This window comes from Aspergillus stella-maris (genome assembly GCF_047715825.1).
Source record: "Aspergillus stella-maris strain CBS 113639 unplaced genomic scaffold BDV14scaffold_82, whole genome shotgun sequence".
Classification (NCBI taxonomy): Eukaryota; Fungi; Ascomycota; class Eurotiomycetes; order Eurotiales; family Aspergillaceae; genus Aspergillus; species Aspergillus stella-maris.
In genome coordinates this window covers 106,643-122,197 of record NW_027396876.1, presented here as the reverse complement: position 1 = coordinate 122,197, position 15,555 = coordinate 106,643, and the positions used below count along the sequence as shown (strand labels likewise).

The 15,555-nt window shown below is 51.6% G+C and overlaps 8 protein-coding genes across 8 annotated transcripts; 3 read left to right on the top strand and 5 right to left on the bottom strand.

Moving 5' to 3' along the window:
- The first annotated feature begins 2 nt into the window (after positions 1 to 2).
- On the top strand, positions 3 to 1,815 carry rvb2 (RuvB family ATP-dependent DNA helicase reptin). Its single transcript, XM_073770312.1, has 3 exons — positions 3 to 83; positions 139 to 585; positions 643 to 1,815. The coding sequence occupies exons 1-3, from the start codon at positions 75 to 77 to the stop codon at positions 1,591 to 1,593; spliced, it is 1,407 nt and encodes a 468-aa protein (XP_073623293.1). The 5' UTR covers positions 3 to 74; the 3' UTR covers positions 1,594 to 1,815.
- BDV14DRAFT_183010 (GYF domain-containing protein) lies at positions 1,816 to 3,271 on the bottom strand. Its single transcript, XM_073770311.1, has one exon. The coding sequence runs from the start codon at positions 3,187 to 3,189 to the stop codon at positions 1,852 to 1,854; it is 1,338 nt and encodes a 445-aa protein (XP_073623292.1). The 5' UTR covers positions 3,190 to 3,271; the 3' UTR covers positions 1,816 to 1,851.
- Positions 3,272 to 3,301: 30 nt separating this feature from the next.
- BDV14DRAFT_147539 (polyubiquitin-binding protein UFD1) lies at positions 3,302 to 4,825 on the top strand. The gene is made up of 3 exons (XM_073766482.1): positions 3,302 to 3,511; positions 3,573 to 3,872; positions 3,933 to 4,825. The coding sequence occupies exons 1-3, from the start codon at positions 3,509 to 3,511 to the stop codon at positions 4,719 to 4,721; spliced, it is 1,092 nt and encodes a 363-aa protein (XP_073623291.1). The 5' UTR covers positions 3,302 to 3,508; the 3' UTR covers positions 4,722 to 4,825.
- A 1-nt stretch (position 4,826) lies between these two features.
- Positions 4,827 to 6,283, bottom strand: BDV14DRAFT_147540 (NADH:flavin oxidoreductase/NADH oxidase). Its single transcript, XM_073766483.1, has one exon. The coding sequence runs from the start codon at positions 6,218 to 6,220 to the stop codon at positions 4,901 to 4,903; it is 1,320 nt and encodes a 439-aa protein (XP_073623290.1). The 5' UTR covers positions 6,221 to 6,283; the 3' UTR covers positions 4,827 to 4,900.
- A 345-nt stretch (positions 6,284 to 6,628) lies between these two features.
- Positions 6,629 to 7,324, bottom strand: BDV14DRAFT_183008 (uncharacterized protein). The gene is made up of 3 exons (XM_073770310.1): positions 7,105 to 7,324; positions 6,992 to 7,041; positions 6,629 to 6,935 (listed from the first exon to the last, which is right to left on the bottom strand). Exons 1-3 carry the CDS (start codon positions 7,235 to 7,237, stop codon positions 6,759 to 6,761), a joined length of 360 nt encoding a protein of 119 aa, XP_073623289.1. The 5' UTR covers positions 7,238 to 7,324; the 3' UTR covers positions 6,629 to 6,758.
- An 833-nt stretch (positions 7,325 to 8,157) lies between these two features.
- On the bottom strand, positions 8,158 to 9,938 carry BDV14DRAFT_193086 (putative MFS transporter; the record flags this gene model as incomplete). The annotated part of the gene is made up of 5 exons (XM_073771720.1): positions 8,158 to 8,296; positions 8,346 to 9,022; positions 9,072 to 9,238; positions 9,301 to 9,628; positions 9,678 to 9,938. The coding sequence occupies 5 exons, from the start codon at positions 9,936 to 9,938 to the stop codon at positions 8,158 to 8,160; spliced, it is 1,572 nt and encodes a 523-aa protein (XP_073623288.1).
- A 796-nt stretch (positions 9,939 to 10,734) lies between these two features.
- Positions 10,735 to 13,927, top strand: BDV14DRAFT_147469 (C2H2 type zinc finger domain protein). The gene is made up of 7 exons (XM_073766480.1): positions 10,735 to 11,128; positions 11,196 to 11,211; positions 11,289 to 11,800; positions 11,853 to 12,062; positions 12,112 to 12,156; positions 12,208 to 12,309; positions 12,359 to 13,927. The coding sequence occupies exons 1-7, from the start codon at positions 11,039 to 11,041 to the stop codon at positions 13,577 to 13,579; spliced, it is 2,196 nt and encodes a 731-aa protein (XP_073623287.1). The 5' UTR covers positions 10,735 to 11,038; the 3' UTR covers positions 13,580 to 13,927.
- BDV14DRAFT_147470 (uncharacterized protein) lies at positions 13,928 to 15,554 on the bottom strand. The gene has a single exon (XM_073766481.1). The coding sequence runs from the start codon at positions 15,386 to 15,388 to the stop codon at positions 14,276 to 14,278; it is 1,113 nt and encodes a 370-aa protein (XP_073623286.1). The 5' UTR covers positions 15,389 to 15,554; the 3' UTR covers positions 13,928 to 14,275.
- Between the last annotated feature and the right edge of the window lies 1 nt (position 15,555).

Sequence of the window (15,555 nt, the reverse complement as noted above, 5' to 3'; positions counted from 1 at the left end):
CGATCAGACTCCATTCCAGCTTCCTCTCGCTCGTTCTTTTGTATTGAGCAGTTTCATTCCCATTGGTATTCATCATGGCAGCGGTACGTGGTTTTGCTTTATTGTCGCTTGAATCCAAGTTGCTGATGCTCGAAATAGCCAATTTCTACCGTCGCGGAGTCCAAGGAGCTTCGGGGTTTGAACCTCATCGCTGCTCACTCACACATCAGAGGCCTCGGTGTCGATACGGATAGCCTTCAACCGAGAGCGGCATCCCAAGGCCTTGTTGGTCAGGAAAAGGCCCGAAAGGCTGCCGCTGTTATTCTTCAGATGGTGAAGGAAGGAAAAATTGCCGGGCGCGCTGTCCTGATTGCAGGCCCACCAAGCACCGGTAAAACCGCTATTGCCATGGGTATGGCACAGTCCCTCGGCTCCGACGTCCCCTTCACAATGCTTGCTGCTTCTGAAATCTTCTCAATGGAGATGTCGAAGACAGAGGCTTTGACACAAGCTTTCCGCAAGTCAATCGGAGTGCGGATAAAGGAGGAGAGTGAGATCATTGAGGGTGAAGTGGTGGAGATACAAATTGACCGAAGTGTGACGGGTGTAAGTTAGAATTTTATATTGTACTGAAAACGATGTGGATTTGGCTGATGTGTCTAGGGCAACAAACAAGGAAAACTCACAATCAAGACGACCGATATGGAGACGATCTACGACATGGGAACCAAGATGATCGACTCGATGACAAAAGAGAGAGTGATGGCTGGAGACATCATCTCTATCGACAAGTCCTCCGGCAAGATTACCAAACTCGGACGTTCTTATGCTCGCTCTCGTGATTATGATGCGATGGGCGCAGATGTCAAGTTCGTTCAATGCCCAGAGGGTGAACTTCAGGTTCGCAAGGAAATTGTTCACACAGTCAGCTTGCACGAGATTGATGTTATCAACTCACGCTCGCAAGGATTCCTTGCTCTGTTCTCCGGCGATACTGGCGAGATCAGGAGTGAGGTTAGGGACCAAATCAACACCAAGGTCGCCGAGTGGAAGGAAGAGGGCAAGGCTGAGATCATCCCCGGTGTTCTATTCATCGATGAAGTTCACATGCTGGACATTGAATGCTATTCGTACATTAACCGAGCTCTCGAGGCAGAGCTTGCTCCTATTGTCATCATGGCAAGCAACCGCGGCAACTCGAAGATTCGCGGAACGACATATACCTCTCCTCACGGCTTGCCGCTTGACTTCCTTGACCGCGTGGTCATTGTTAGCACGCAGCCCTATTCAGCGGACGAGATCCGACAAATTCTCGCCATTCGAGCCCAGGAGGAAGAGATTGACCTCTCCCCAGACGCTCTGGCTCTTCTGACCAAGATTGGCCAAGAGTCCAATCTCAGATATGCCAGCAACATCATCACGACATCACATCTCCTCAGCCAAAAGCGCAAGGCCAAGGAGGTTAGTGTTGATGATGTTCAACGGAGCTACCGATTGTTCTACGACCCAGCTCGCAGCGTCAAGTTCGTCAATGCGTACGAGCAACGTTTCATTGGCGACCAAGGAAACGTTAGCTTCACTGCTCCTAACGGAGATGCCATGGAAATCTCATAGGCAGCCCTTGCAATTGCTTACAGATTCATTCGGTGTTCAATGGATGGAGTATGTGAAAGCTTGGCCATGGCCGAAAACTGTTCTTGATGCTTTTTTGACCACATCTGACTGATGTACGATACATTCGGCGCTTGTTGCAGCTCATTGTGGGTTTTTGATGTTTGGGTCCGATTCGATTTCTAGGTTTACGTAACGAAAATATTAATGCTTCAGAGTCTGGTATCATATGGGTGCTCATCACAGCTTCCAGCACTATTACTATACAAAGTTGACATTGCTATTCCAATCTCCAGTGTCACCAACCCTCTTGAATTCAACCCCTTCACCGAAATACCCTGCACCCTTCCATGACTCCATCGTGGGCCCATCGTAAGGTCCGTGTACGGCACCGCCATCGCGGGCATCAGACCAGCGGTATTCCCACATTGCAGGCCCATCGTCACCGACAACCGTATCACCGTCTTGTGGAGGATCAATCCAGTCCTCTCCAGTCTCACGACGGTACTGCCTGGTGAGTATCTCGCGCTCAGTGTCGTAGATTTCAGGTTGCCCTCTGGCCATCAGGATATCGGCGGCCTCTGTAACAGCTTCAATTGCTTGCTTTCGCACTGTTTCTTTAGGATCGTCCTCCGCCATGTCTGTATCTTGATCGCCCTTTTTCTTATTCTTTTTCGTTTGCCATTTGGGCTTCTTAGGTGCTCCCTTTCCTATCCTTGCGAGTGCATCCAATGCAGTCTCGCCGCGTTGTAGCTTTGTAATGAGAGATTTCAGTGCGTCGGACGTCAAGATGCTATCACTTTCGCGGTCTTTCTCTTTCCTTTCAGCCTCTCTTTTATCAGCCGCCTCCTTGGCCAGTCGAATATCCTTCTTAGAGACTCCCTCCAACCACGAATCGTGCACGGCATCTGGGTCAGCCGCCTTCCGGACATAGTTCCCTTGTTCGTCGAATCGGCCCTCTTCCTGTTCAGTCCGCATGTTGAACGCATCCAGTAACGGCGCGTGCTTCTTGTTCGACCCAGCGCCCAATTCCTCATCAATACCGGTCTCGACCTTCGCGCGGTCCTCCTCAGCAATGTCACTCTCACTGTCATCCTCATCGATATCAACCTCATCACCGCCTTGACTCAAATCCATGCGTAACGTCCGACCACTCTTCGAACACGCAACCTGTCCCTCAATTTCATCGTCTCGCAAAAATCGTACATTCTTCTTGTTCTTGTGTAATGCCGCGTCGCCGTCAACCTCCTCATCGCCAAAGTCTTCTTGTAGCTCCGCGAACATGTCATCATCGTCGGCCTCTTGTTTGGCCTCTTCTTGCTTCGCTTTCTTGGACGTCCGCGCATCGAATCCTTCGTTGTCGCTATCTGATTCGTACCCATCTAGATTGACGGCCTTGCGGCGGACCTGTTGTCCGCGTCGCCCAATCTCATCTGCATCTAATATTGCATCGTCATCGATCGCGTCGGGCGCAAGAGTCGAGGGGTTCCGGAGATCGAATCGCGGTTTTTTCGACGGCCCGTCGTCGGCTTCGTCTTGGTGGTGAGTGCGCGCGTAGTCTTCGCCTGCTCGCTTGGGTCGCGGCATTGAGGAAGCCATGGTTATTTAGCGATTGTGTATCTAAGGCTTGAACGAGTGTAGAAAGAAAGTGGAAGAGGATAATCGTGGTTGAGACTGACAGGTGCTGAACTTGTCTGGTCTAGGGTCGGCTCGGAAAATTGTTGTGGAGCCCATTTGCGTCACTGAAGTGCGGGCGCTCAAAGAACTCCGGGCTCTGTTCCGCATCCTCTTACTTTGCTTATACCAGCTGAGATCCAAGCTACCTGCAAACTCATCTGTTATTTTCTTCGGCTACGGTCTTACTTACCTCTTCCTGACTATCGCTCGGAACTGAAATCCAGATCAATACCAGCCCATCATGGTACGTGCGGAGGGCTCTCAGCAGTGTTTACCACTTGAAAACTAGATGCTAACAAGAACAGTTTCGGAGCGGCTTATGGGACGATGATCCCATGGATGGAATGATGCGAGGTGGTGCCTCACGTCGGTTCGATGAATACTATCGCTGTTACCCCGTCGCCATGATGCCCGGCCCCGAGAGAGAGAACGTCAACCACGGCGGCAAAGTCATCATGCCTCCTAGTGCTTTGGACAAGTTGACCCGACTTCATATCACATACCCGATGCTGTTCGAGCTGCATAACGGTGCAAAGGAGAAGATGTCACACGCTGGTGTGCTAGAGTTCATTGCTGAGGAGGGGAAGATCTATCTGCCATACTGGGTAAGCCGTTGTGTTGACAGTTGCCTACAGGGGAATTATGCTAATGCTTGCCTCTTCTAGTTGATGCAAACACTCCTTCTCGAACCCGGCGATCTATTACAGATCAAGTCGACCGACCTTCCTCCCGGACGTTTCATCAAGATTCAACCACAATCCACCTCATTCCTTGACATCAGCGATCCGAAGGCGGTGCTGGAGAACGCTTTCCGGAATTTCTCGTGCCTTACAAAGGATGATATTTTTACATTTGCCTACAATGACCAGGTGTACGAGATGGCCGTGCTGGAAACAAAACCCGCCACCAACACAAACGCTATATCTGTCCTGGAGACGGATCTTGAGGTTGACTTTGCGCCACCCGTCGGGTACGAGGAGCCACAGCGGCCAAGTGGCACTAGCACACCTGGGAGTGTTATTGGCGGCAGACTGCCGGCTGGAGGACTTTTACACCCCCACGGCACCATGGCGCAGTCGATCAACTATGCGGCTATAGCACCGGAGTCTACCGAGGCAGCCGCCGGTGCACGAGCAGTGTCATCGAACTTCCTATCCAGCGGTCACCGGTTGAACGCCAAGAAGAGCAGCAAGACACCTACCCCAACAGCGTCTACACCCGTTCCAGGAGCGACGAATCCAAGTCACCCTCCTCCCGTCCGTACGACGAACGGCCCGCAACCACTTCGCTTACCACCTAACCAATTGTTCTTTGGATACGCCATCAAGCCCGTACCGAAGAAAGATGAGAAGGGAAATGTTGTTGAGGAAGAAAAGCCTCGCTTCCAAGGAACTGGCCAGTCACTTCGACCAAAAAAGAAGGGTATAGAAGGGACAAACACCCCACCTGCTTAGGGACGAACCTTTAGAACAATGATCACTTTCTTGGTGTACGGACACGGGCATGCATTGCGGGATTTTTGTATTCAGGTGTAGGGCACCAGTCGAGAATGATATTATGATATTCGCCTAACCATGATGACCTATATAAGCTCTCCTCTATAGTCTACCGGCCTAAGTATATAAATACCTGTCTATTTTGCCGGAAAAGCTCTCGCGAACTGATTTGGCAGCTCAATATCAACACCCAGCCTCCTCGCAGCATTAATCACAAACTCAGGCTCACGCAGGAACTGTCTCGCAATAAGCACAGCGTCAGCTCTAGCCCCATCACCCTCCGCATCTGCCCCATCAACAATCTCTTTTGCCTTCTCCGCCTCAGTAATAAACCCAACAGCGCCCACCAGAGTCTTCGCACCATTAGCCCTAACGCGCTTCCTCAATTGCCCAGCAAGTTCAACCTGGTAATTCGAAAAGGAATCCAACTTTTGCTCCGGGTGGTTCCCGCCTGAACTTACGTCCAACAGGTCGATTCCCAATCCGGGGAGATACTGCAGTAGTTCCGTGCTAGAAGTCATATCCCAGGTTCCGCCAAATGCTGAATTTAGGAAGGCGTTCTCCTCAAGCCACTCTGTTGCACTGATTCGGAGGAACAACGGCATGGACTCCGGGATAACGGCCCTTACGGCAGTTGCAATTTCCCGCAAGAGCCGCGTGCGGTTTTCAAAGCTTCCACCGTATTTATCAACCCGGTGATTCGTAACGGGACTCAGGAATTGATGGATGAGGTACCCGTGCGCCGCATGGATCTCAATAACATCCACGCCAGCGTAAACGGCCGTTTCAGCGCTTTGCGCAAACGCCTTCACAACGCCCTCAACTTCAGAAGTCGTCAGTTCCCTCGGCATCCAGAAGGACGAACTACCCTGTCCTTTCCCATCCCAGACATTGTCCTCGCCGCCGCTCGGTCCAACAACGTCAGACGGCCATCCATGCACACTCTCGTCGGCCTTGAGACTTCGTACCCCTCTAGACGCAGCAAGCCACGGCGCAACGGTACTCGCTTTTCTACCTGCGTGGTGAAGTTGCACACCTAACTTTCCGCCCTGGGAGTGGATGATATCCGCCACGCGCTTGAGACCTTTGAACTGTTCTGAGTCCTGGCCTGATTGCCAGAGCCCCGCATCATTGGGTGAGATGCGGCCGTTCGGTGTAACGGCCAGTGCCTCAGTGAAAATTAGGCTTGCGCCTTTGAGCGCGAGATGACCCAGGTGCGCGACGTGGAAGTCTGTCAATGCGCCGATGGAGGGTGATGATGGGTTTGACTCGGCGGAGTACATGCACATTGGCGCGACGATGATGCGGTTTTTAAGTGTTAGAGGGCGGATTGAGAGGGGGCGGAAGAGCGCGGGAGTGCTGCTTGAGGTTGGGTCCGTTGCGGCGCCGGGGTTGTTGGCTGGTGTGAAGTAGGGGAGGCCTAGTGCGGGGATGTTGGTGGGAGAGGGTGTAGCCATGATGATTAGCTAGGTTGAGTGGGTTGGATATAGGCTCGATGATTCTCTCTCTCGTAGTTATATTCATGATTAGGGACAAATATGTTGTTGATTCCCCGTCGGTTTTTTATAGTCGGGGAAGTATATCGAGCTGACAAATCCGGAAGTCGGCAAGATCGATATCGGCGATACCCTGTATATAGAACGTCAGAACCTTCCTTCGTCTTTCGATGAGTTAGATCTGACAGAAGTAAGCTTTGAAAGCATTGAGTGAGATCCTTTCGGGTTGCTTGGTTGCTTGGTTGCGTGATTAGCACCGCACAAGACCAATCATGAGGAAATACCAGTACAGGCTTGCCAGGTCCCAAGTCTAGGTAGCCAAAAAACCAACCTCTTATCAAAAGCCAGAGTCAAAAGTCTATATTCATAGTCTCCGTAGGTATATACATATATTCCAAACCAGATCAGACATTTCATCTCGTTCCTTCATCCTTCATACTTCATCCTTCATAATTGGCATGCACATCGCCAGGCGACAGGCCGTACAGTACTGAGCACCTTACTCCTCATCCAACAACGGAGGAACCTTCTCAACCAAATACTCGACAATGGCATCAGGCCCGCGCTCAACCTGCAGGCCCTGCGGAATCGCATGAAGCTTGATATCAGGCTTGATTGAGCACGCGATCGACTGGATCTCAGCCGCTTGCTCGGCGGACCACATTGATGCAGAAAACTGGATTTCGATCAGTACGGTGCTTGAAAAGAAGAAATCAAGTGGATGGAGCGTACCAAAACGTCAGGCTTGTGCTCTGTTACTTTGCCGGCGACTTGGTCGATTGCTGCTCATTCGTTAGTTGTACTGTCCCTCCCATAGTAGTATTTGAGAAGTGGCCTGTACATACCTTCACAATTATCAACATGAACAATCGTATACCGATCCGAGAGCGCCTCGGCCATCCGGCCGATGAGGCGCTTTGCGCGCTCAGGGGCCGTGTTAACGGTGACGAGGGTGAAGGGGCCTTTTGGGGAGGACATTCTGATGGTCGGAGTTTAAGGGAAGATTGAATTAAAAAGAGATGTAATCATGAGATTGTAGACAAAGTAAATGCATTCTGGATAAAGTGGTGGTGGTGATGATGAAGTATCGGCCTCCCACTTCCCCACACTCTCCCCACAGTCGCTCTCGGCTCTACACAGTGAGGTACACGGGGAACCCGAACTTACTCCGTACTCCGGCAATGCGCGTGGGATAACATCATCTTGGATAAGAATCGGATGATCTTGCATAGTAGCTCAGTAAGCAATACTGATGATGCATATGCATCTTGTCAAACGAGCACAAAATCGAAGGAAGTGCCGATATCGCATCAAGTTGGGCTGGGTTACTAACAGTATAGGAGTAGGTGGATATGACTTTATCCTGGCGGACCACATTTTACCCGATGTCAGAGCTTCTGCGTATCTTTTTCTTTCGTAGATTTTGAAAACTTCTGAGGTTTGGCAGCTATATTCTTCTATACAAGAATTGCCTTTAGGAACTCTTGGGAAAGAGATCCAGGTCATATCGCTCTTACGGCTTTACTCTGATAGCCAAGATGTCAAGCAAGCCGTGCCGCAAGGAACCGCGGGAGAGGCGCATCCTGCTTGCTTGGCCTCTCGGGCAGCCGATCGGTAGCCGATAAATTATCATGAGACGGGCCGGGGTGGTCTGATTTCGCTTCTTGATGGTCTGGCGCTATGGCTGTGCTAGCTATGAGCTAGGTTTATAGCAAGGGGTTTTCCGGGATGAATCGTACGACCTTCTTTCGGTGCTTCTGAAACTCTTGCTTCTTTCTATTCTATGTTCTATACCGTGTTGCTGCAAGCTGAACTTGCTTCTATCTTGGATTCGTAACGTCGAATCCCATACCAGTACCATTCCATGCTGACCATATACTTCTCGCTACTAGTGTGGCCTACTCATCCACCGCCGGTCGGAACGAGCGTCCCTTCCACTGCAATGCGATTGTCGGCAGGACACTGACACCTACCATCAGAGCCACGCCCACGCCGGCACTCGCAGAGAGGCCTATATCTTCGAACATGACCGGGAACCTGACACATGTTAGCTTGCGCGACACACCCTCGCTGAGATAGAACTTACCAGAATGGTCCGAGGAATCCCCAGATTTGACGCACGAACGTGATACAGACACCAACGCTGGATGCATCTTCGGGGTGGCAGTCTACCGCGTACGTGATGAGGACAGTTGTCACCAGTTGATTACCAGCAGCCCCAACACCGATACCGATAATCGGGGACACATTCCACGAGCCTGACTTGGCCTTCTCGGTGCAGACAAGGAAGACAACAAGGCCCGTAATGGAGCAGGCATAACCCAGGTAGCTGAGCCAAAGGCGATACTCAGGCTCTGGCTTCCGCTGAGACCGTTTCGCACGCTTGTTCATCCACATATCAGACATGCGTCCGCCGAGCTGCTCTCCGATGAGCGATCCAATAATGGGACCCAAGAACTGAAGGCCTAGCTGTTCTGTGTTGAGCTCAAACTTTTCTTGCAGCAGTTGCGGCACTTCAACAGTAGCCAAAACATTGCTGAGGAGGAAGATCATGGCGTACGCAGCGGCAGGTACCATGACGCATGGTCGGAAGCACAGCCCCAGAGGTTTGATAAACTCTATCCACTGGATAGGGGTTGGGTCAATCCGTCGGATCCTGAGGTACTCCCGCTTCCATGCGGGTTCTTTGGGGTCTACATTGCTTCCCACATATCGGGTCTCCGGGCCTAAGAACAGATACAGGATGAACTGGACTCCGTTGATCTAGCAATGTGAGCGGAAGCCTGATAGGTTTCCAGAGCGAAGAACTTACTATTGCCAGGACCCAATAGATCCAGATATAGCCCGCCCGGTAGGCAACGAAGCCAAAGATGAAGGGACCACATGGAATTCCAAGGGTGATCAACAGGGTCCATACACCCATGTACTTTGCACGATCCTTCTTAAAGAATGTTTCCATCACAACACCACTACCGATTGCTGCAGAGACGCTGTCAGTTTCCCGGTTCGAAACTTGGAAGATGCAAGCCGATGGCACTTACCTGACGCTGGAGAGATAAAGAACGCCTGAAGGGCTCTGCATGCTGCGGTGGAAGCATAGTCGGGAGACTCTGCGCACCCAATGTTGCAAACCAGACTACAAATCAAGGAAAGCAGGAAGATCGGTCGTCGACCGTATCTGTTTGAAAGAGGCTTCCAGAATAAAGGTGCACCACCAAGAATTGCGATTTGAAGCGAAGTCAAGTAGGTAACGTGGTGAGGAGTAACATCAAAATCTTCGGCAATCGTGGCATAAGCAGGAATGATACCTGCCGCAGCAAACGTTCCCATACAAGCGTGGAAGGCTACCAATATGAGATTTGAAATTTTCTGTAAAAGCTTAGCAGATGTACCCCCAGATCATTTTCAGGAATCTCACCTTCCAGGAGGGCCAGTTGTATGGGTCCGCGGGGTCCATGCTGGGGATAGGATCGAGCTCCAGTGTACCATGATGCTCCATCAAGAAATCGCGGTGTGCCTTCGAGATGCGGGAGGCCACTATGTCGGCATATTTCGAGGGGATGCCAGCCTCTGTGCTCTCTATCAGATCAACATCATTCTTGGATAGCGGCGGGGAGTCTTTCGACTTTGAAGGCACATCAGCAGTAAAGCTGGGTTGCATTTCCATAGACGAAGGCATAATGAACGAGCAACACCTCGAGTCGCTTCAGGGGCTCCTTAGCTAGCCCAGCAATCTCTGTTGTTTGTTCCAACTATGTCAAAATAAAGAGTATATGAGTAATTGCGAGGGAAGAAGAATAAGAGCCAGCTGGCTGTGGCGTCTCTACGCGAGAACCCCAATCTCAGCCGGATGTTGAGGGATAGGAAATCCCGGAGTCCGCTGGGGTATGACCTTGCCTGGCCTATCATGGCCAAACGCTCCCCCCGGGGGGAATGTCACTGTGGATCTGGGTGTCTCGGTAAACCAGCACTCTTGGGGGAAGTTTCGCGGAGAGTGTGGCACTGGGGGCCGGTGGGGGGGCTTATCCAGTCTCCACAGCGTAAACGAGTCACACTGCAGCAATTTGTGGTGACTACGACCGAAACCTCCGCCGGTGACGAGGCCTGGGAACGAATTGTTTGAAAGGCGAACCATTGGCCGTGCTAGTTTGGTTAACGAGGCCTCGGCCATGGTCCGGGCTGCGGTCAAACCACGAGGATTCCAGTTGAACGCGATTCTGCGAGGTCTCCTGGACCGACGATCTGCGCTAAAACGACCGCTGTGACAACTGAGATATGCAAACGGTCATCATTAAGACTCGTTATGCTATACAATGAGGTGCCGTCCCACAGAGATTGGCGTCCTCCCACATGAACAGATTGCATACTGTAGAGAACCATGCATGAGCGCCGTTCGGGATCAGTCCCGACGGAATAGAGGTAGGAATCAGTCCGTAAATCCGAATAAGCAGCCGAGCACTGCCAAGCAGCGAGCCCAGACGGCGACTTGAGCTTCATTTTACCGACAAATGTTCGAAGGAACCGGATGACGAGTCGGCAGTTTGAGTTTCAACTCGGAGAAGGAGCGGCAATGCCAAGCCAAAGTCACGCCTCTCAGGCACCAAGGCAACAATCCGTCCCACAGCAACTCCCACACTTCACCCCACACTCTAACGCTCTTGCAGCACTCAAGGCTTCATATGCTCTCGTCTGCTCTCCACCTGTACCCCCCAGGCTCTTCTCTCAGTTCTTGCTGTCATTGTGGATGGCTATAATTTCTCCTCTTCTCACCGCTGAAAGATGCCACAATCTGCTACAACATCCCCTGGAGCCAAGCCTCTGATATGTCGTGTATGCGACAAAGGTTTCTCCAAGGCAGAACACTTGAGGGTGAGTACCAAGCTCGGTGTATCTCCCTCCGTCAGTGGGGTTTTACTAATTAATTTCCGGCATTTAGAGACATGAGCGTTGCCGTAAGTACCTTAGAGCAAGCTGGGCGCTTGATCACCACACAAAATACTGGGTTAATCGCTGATCGGATATGCCGAAGATACTGGATCCAAGCCGTTCGTGTGCAAAGAATGCCGTCGTCCATTTGCACGCCAAGATGCTTTGACCCGCCATGAGAAATTGCATACTCGCGCAGCGGCTACCAAACACGCACAAGCACAGCAGTCCCTGCAAGTGCCTCAAGTGACTTCGTTGGATGCCCTACCCTGGGAAGCTTCTCGTGCACCAGCAGATGTCGCGGTGCCGGTGTCTGCACCTGGGCAAGCATGGGACACGTCGGAAGCCCAGCAGGCTGTGGCCTCTGATCTTGACTTTGCCCTAATCTGGCCCGACTCGGAGAACCTGTTTCAAAGTATCATGTCTTCGGATATCCCTGATCAATGGCAAATACCTCTGGGATCCCTTCCGATCCCCCCTGTTGTACAGGATGTCAGCGGCATGAATTTTGGCTCTCCTAATTCTTTTGATGACCGATCATCGTCTATTGGAACTATACCCTCGGGCGGCAGCCACCAGGCTGTCCGAGATGTTTCCGACATGGTGACAAGCTCGGTGAGAATCATGCCTTTGTATGTTTAAGGATCGACTAGCTAACATTTTGTAGTCTTCAAGTGTAACTGCTGCGATTAAGGCGACCTCGATCACGTCCGTCTTTCTTGATGAATGCTTACACATGTTCTTCGTGCGGTTCATTCCCACGTTCCCAATTTTGCATCGGGCTACCTTCGTGTTCCGGGACTGTACGCATCCACTTCTATTGAATGCTATGGCCCTAGGGTCTCTGTACCTCGGCCCCAAAGACTCCGTTGCAAAGGTATGTACCACTGACTATGCCTTATTGATTGCCACTAACGCGCACGCAGGGTGAAGCATTATGGAGACTAGCCCACACTGCAGTTTCTACATCGGTAAGATTCAATGCTAGAGCGAGAGATGTATCAATATACTAATAGGTCTAGTGGCAATCCCTGATTACGCATCGTGGACCATATGATGCCTGTAATGGCGTGCAACTTCTTCTTACTGCACTTTTGGGACAGATATACGGGGCACTGTCTAAGGTATTTTCTCGAACAGCCATCTCGTTTGCGATTCTGACGTCTCCTTCAGACGCGAACAATCCGCACTACCAGTCAAGTGTTTCGCCCCCTCGGCTTCTTCTGGGCCCGCCATTGCGGGATGCTAGAGTGCGAACCGTTCTCGCTACAAGACGTGCCCTACCCCGATACCTCTAGCTCCGCGAAAGAGCACAAATGGCGAACATGGGCCGCTCGAGAGATCCAGCAGCGAGCCCTGCTAGCATACTATATTCTAGACGGACTGGTGGCCCAAATGTCCGGCGATGGGGCTTCCACTCGGCACGTTGCCAACCCTCTCACCCTCCCAAGCACAGAAGAAGCCTTCGACGCCAACAGCGCCGACGAATGGCTCACCCACATGCGCTCCCAAAAAGCCGAACAACCCTCCTTCCGCCTCCTCTTCCGCTCCCTCTTCCCGCCCATCGGCAGCTTTCGCACCCTCGACTACCAACTCTCCGCTTTCTCCCTCCGCGTCATCCTCGAGGGTTTACAGTCCCTCGTATCCGACTCAGACGACTCAGAGCACGATCTCGCCGCCGTAGGAGTCCCCACTCGCTGCGACGTCCGTCGCGCCCTCGCCCAGGTCCACGAGACAATAACGATGAGCATCCACCTCTCCGCCTCAGAACGCCTAGAGGTCCTCCTCCGCTGGCACACGATCTGTCTCGACACAATGATTAACAGCACTGTGCTCTGTCGACATGTATGCGCGCGCTACGATATCTCACAGCAAGTCTCCGGCGGATCCCGAACCCTGCGTCAATCCTTCGATATGCTACACTGGGTACACACCGAGGACGCCCGGCGCGCCCTCCTGCACGCCATCGCCATTCAGGATATAATCGAGCAATTACCCCGCGGCCGCGCACACGTCATCCACATGCCCTCCTCCCTCTTCGCAGCAGCAACAGTATACGTCGTCTTCGCGCTAGCAGAGATCGCAAACGTCTCTCTCCCGCGCACAATAGTCTGGCAAGACGCGCTCCTCACGCAATCAGACATGAGCCTGAATATAAACTGTGACAGTGCCGCTCAAGTAGCAGGAGGCCCAGGTAAACCCCCCAGCGGCTCCGAAACAAGCAGATTTGTCGCGAGCGGTAGGACCGACTCCCCGCCTGGAATAGCGGCCGTGCGGAATCTGCTGTATGAAATGAATTCCATGCAGAAGCTTTTCCGGTGCTTGATTTCGCAGTGGGGGATTGCGCATGATATGGAGGAGATTGTTAACCAGTGGATTATTCTATGTCATTAGTTGTTTGTCATTGCTCTGTCTTGTCGGTGTTTTGTAAGCTAGGGATTGGATGTGGAATTGGAATTAGGCTGGGTAGGCTTTTGGTTTTCGGCATTTGGGTGGTGGGATGGTTATGGTATATATATTTTTGTATATATTTGCCTCGATCCCTGACACAGTTGATACGCAATGCGATGCAAACAATGTACAACTAGATTGAAACACCCTACTATAGCATACCTAATGAACCGATATGTATATAATGACTTATCTCATTCACAAATTGATTGATCTCATCTTATCTTCGGTAGATGTATCCCGAATCAGCTCAGAATCATACCTGAGCTGAGTATGTACAAAAGCAAAATGCCGACGGAAAAGGTATGTGAAGCAGAAAGCAATGCTCATGATGCAAAAAGAAGAACAGAACAGGGAATCAAAAACAGGGAATCAAAAATCAAAGAGACCCAAAAACCAGGGGTATCGACTCTATGCAATCTAGGAAATAAGGTCAATTCAAATCAAATCAAACAAAGATAAAAACCGAACATAACAGAACGGGCGGAATGAGAAGGGTAAATATAGGATAGATGAGTAGAAAGGAAGTGCATGCTGGCGAGTATGCAAGTGATGACGCGAAAAAGGCTCATGGAACAGCTGGCTCAGCTAGAAATGGGATGCTGTAAATGCTGAAAGGTGATGGGTAAGGAAATGAAGTTAGGTAAGAGAGTTGTGGGCGGGAGGGCGAGAGGTTTGTTCAAGTTTCATGAATGCCCGGGTCATTGCGGCGCCGACCTCCTTGAACATGTCGTGCATGATTGATTCGGACCTTGTGATGCAGAGGCCGTCCTTCGAGGCTCGCTCCTTGAAGTATGGTAGCATGCTTTCCCAGAACTTGCCAAAAACCGTCTCCATCGGGTTTTGAGGGGCGGGGTTGTGATTCTCGATACGAGGCAGGACGTGCGAGGTACCCGGACTTTGTTTCAGCACTGGTTTGATCATAGACTCTGAATCGGTCAATTGTGTCCGGGGGCGAGGTGCGGCTCGGTCGGGTGTTGTTTCGTCGTCTTCACGAGCTCGTTTAAGGCCTGTTAGTGTTTGCATGGCGCGCGGATCATGAAGGATCGATCGGAGTTGTTCGTTCACATTCGACATGAGTTGACGGCTGCTGGTGATGTCGTTGTTCGCTGCCCGGAGGTTGTTGGATCGCGCGAGAGCTTGGTAATCGTGGATCTTCCGATACCGAGCCCAGAGAGCAGGTACATCATCCTGCTTGATAGGCGATTGGCAGGAATCGGTAGATGGCGGAGTGATCAGGGAAGGAGGTTCGGGATCTGGTAGACTATTGACCCAGTCGGCGACTCGTTGAAGCTTGTTCCGCTGGGGGACTTCGGGGTCACGTCCGACCATCCGACCCAGCGCCTTCTCCCTCTCCAATTGAGCCTTGAATTCATCCATTTCCTCCCAAGTGTCTAGCATCCTCCGTATTTCCGAGTCCAAAGGTGGGAAGGGTGGTTGAATTCCGTTCTTGATGGCGTCTCGATAAGCGTCCCGCTGAGCGATGAGTTCACCGATGCGGCGGCGACAGGACTGATGCGAGTAGCGGCGACCGATTTCCTTCTCGAGAAGAACCTCAATTTCGACCCAGAATTTGGAGGTGTTGATGTATGTAATTTCCTTGAACTTTGCACGCTTCTCGCAGATCTTGATCAGGGCGAATTGCTCGTTGATGTCGAGCGGGCCTCGTCGGGGTTTCTTGCTGACGGCAGCCTCCTTTTGGCGCAGCTGGGCACTTTCATCCTTGTGAAAGACGGTCAGTCCCTGGTCCATGGCTCGCCCCTTCTTCGTGTCCTCCAGTTCCTCCTGCTCGAACAGTCGGGAGAATCAAAATCGAGTCCGAAGCAAGAGAGGAAGAACAGAGAGGAGAAAAGAGGGAAGACGAGGAGTTGGGTTGCATGAGAATCGGATGGGCTGAAAAAATCCCCGCCACTCGGAAA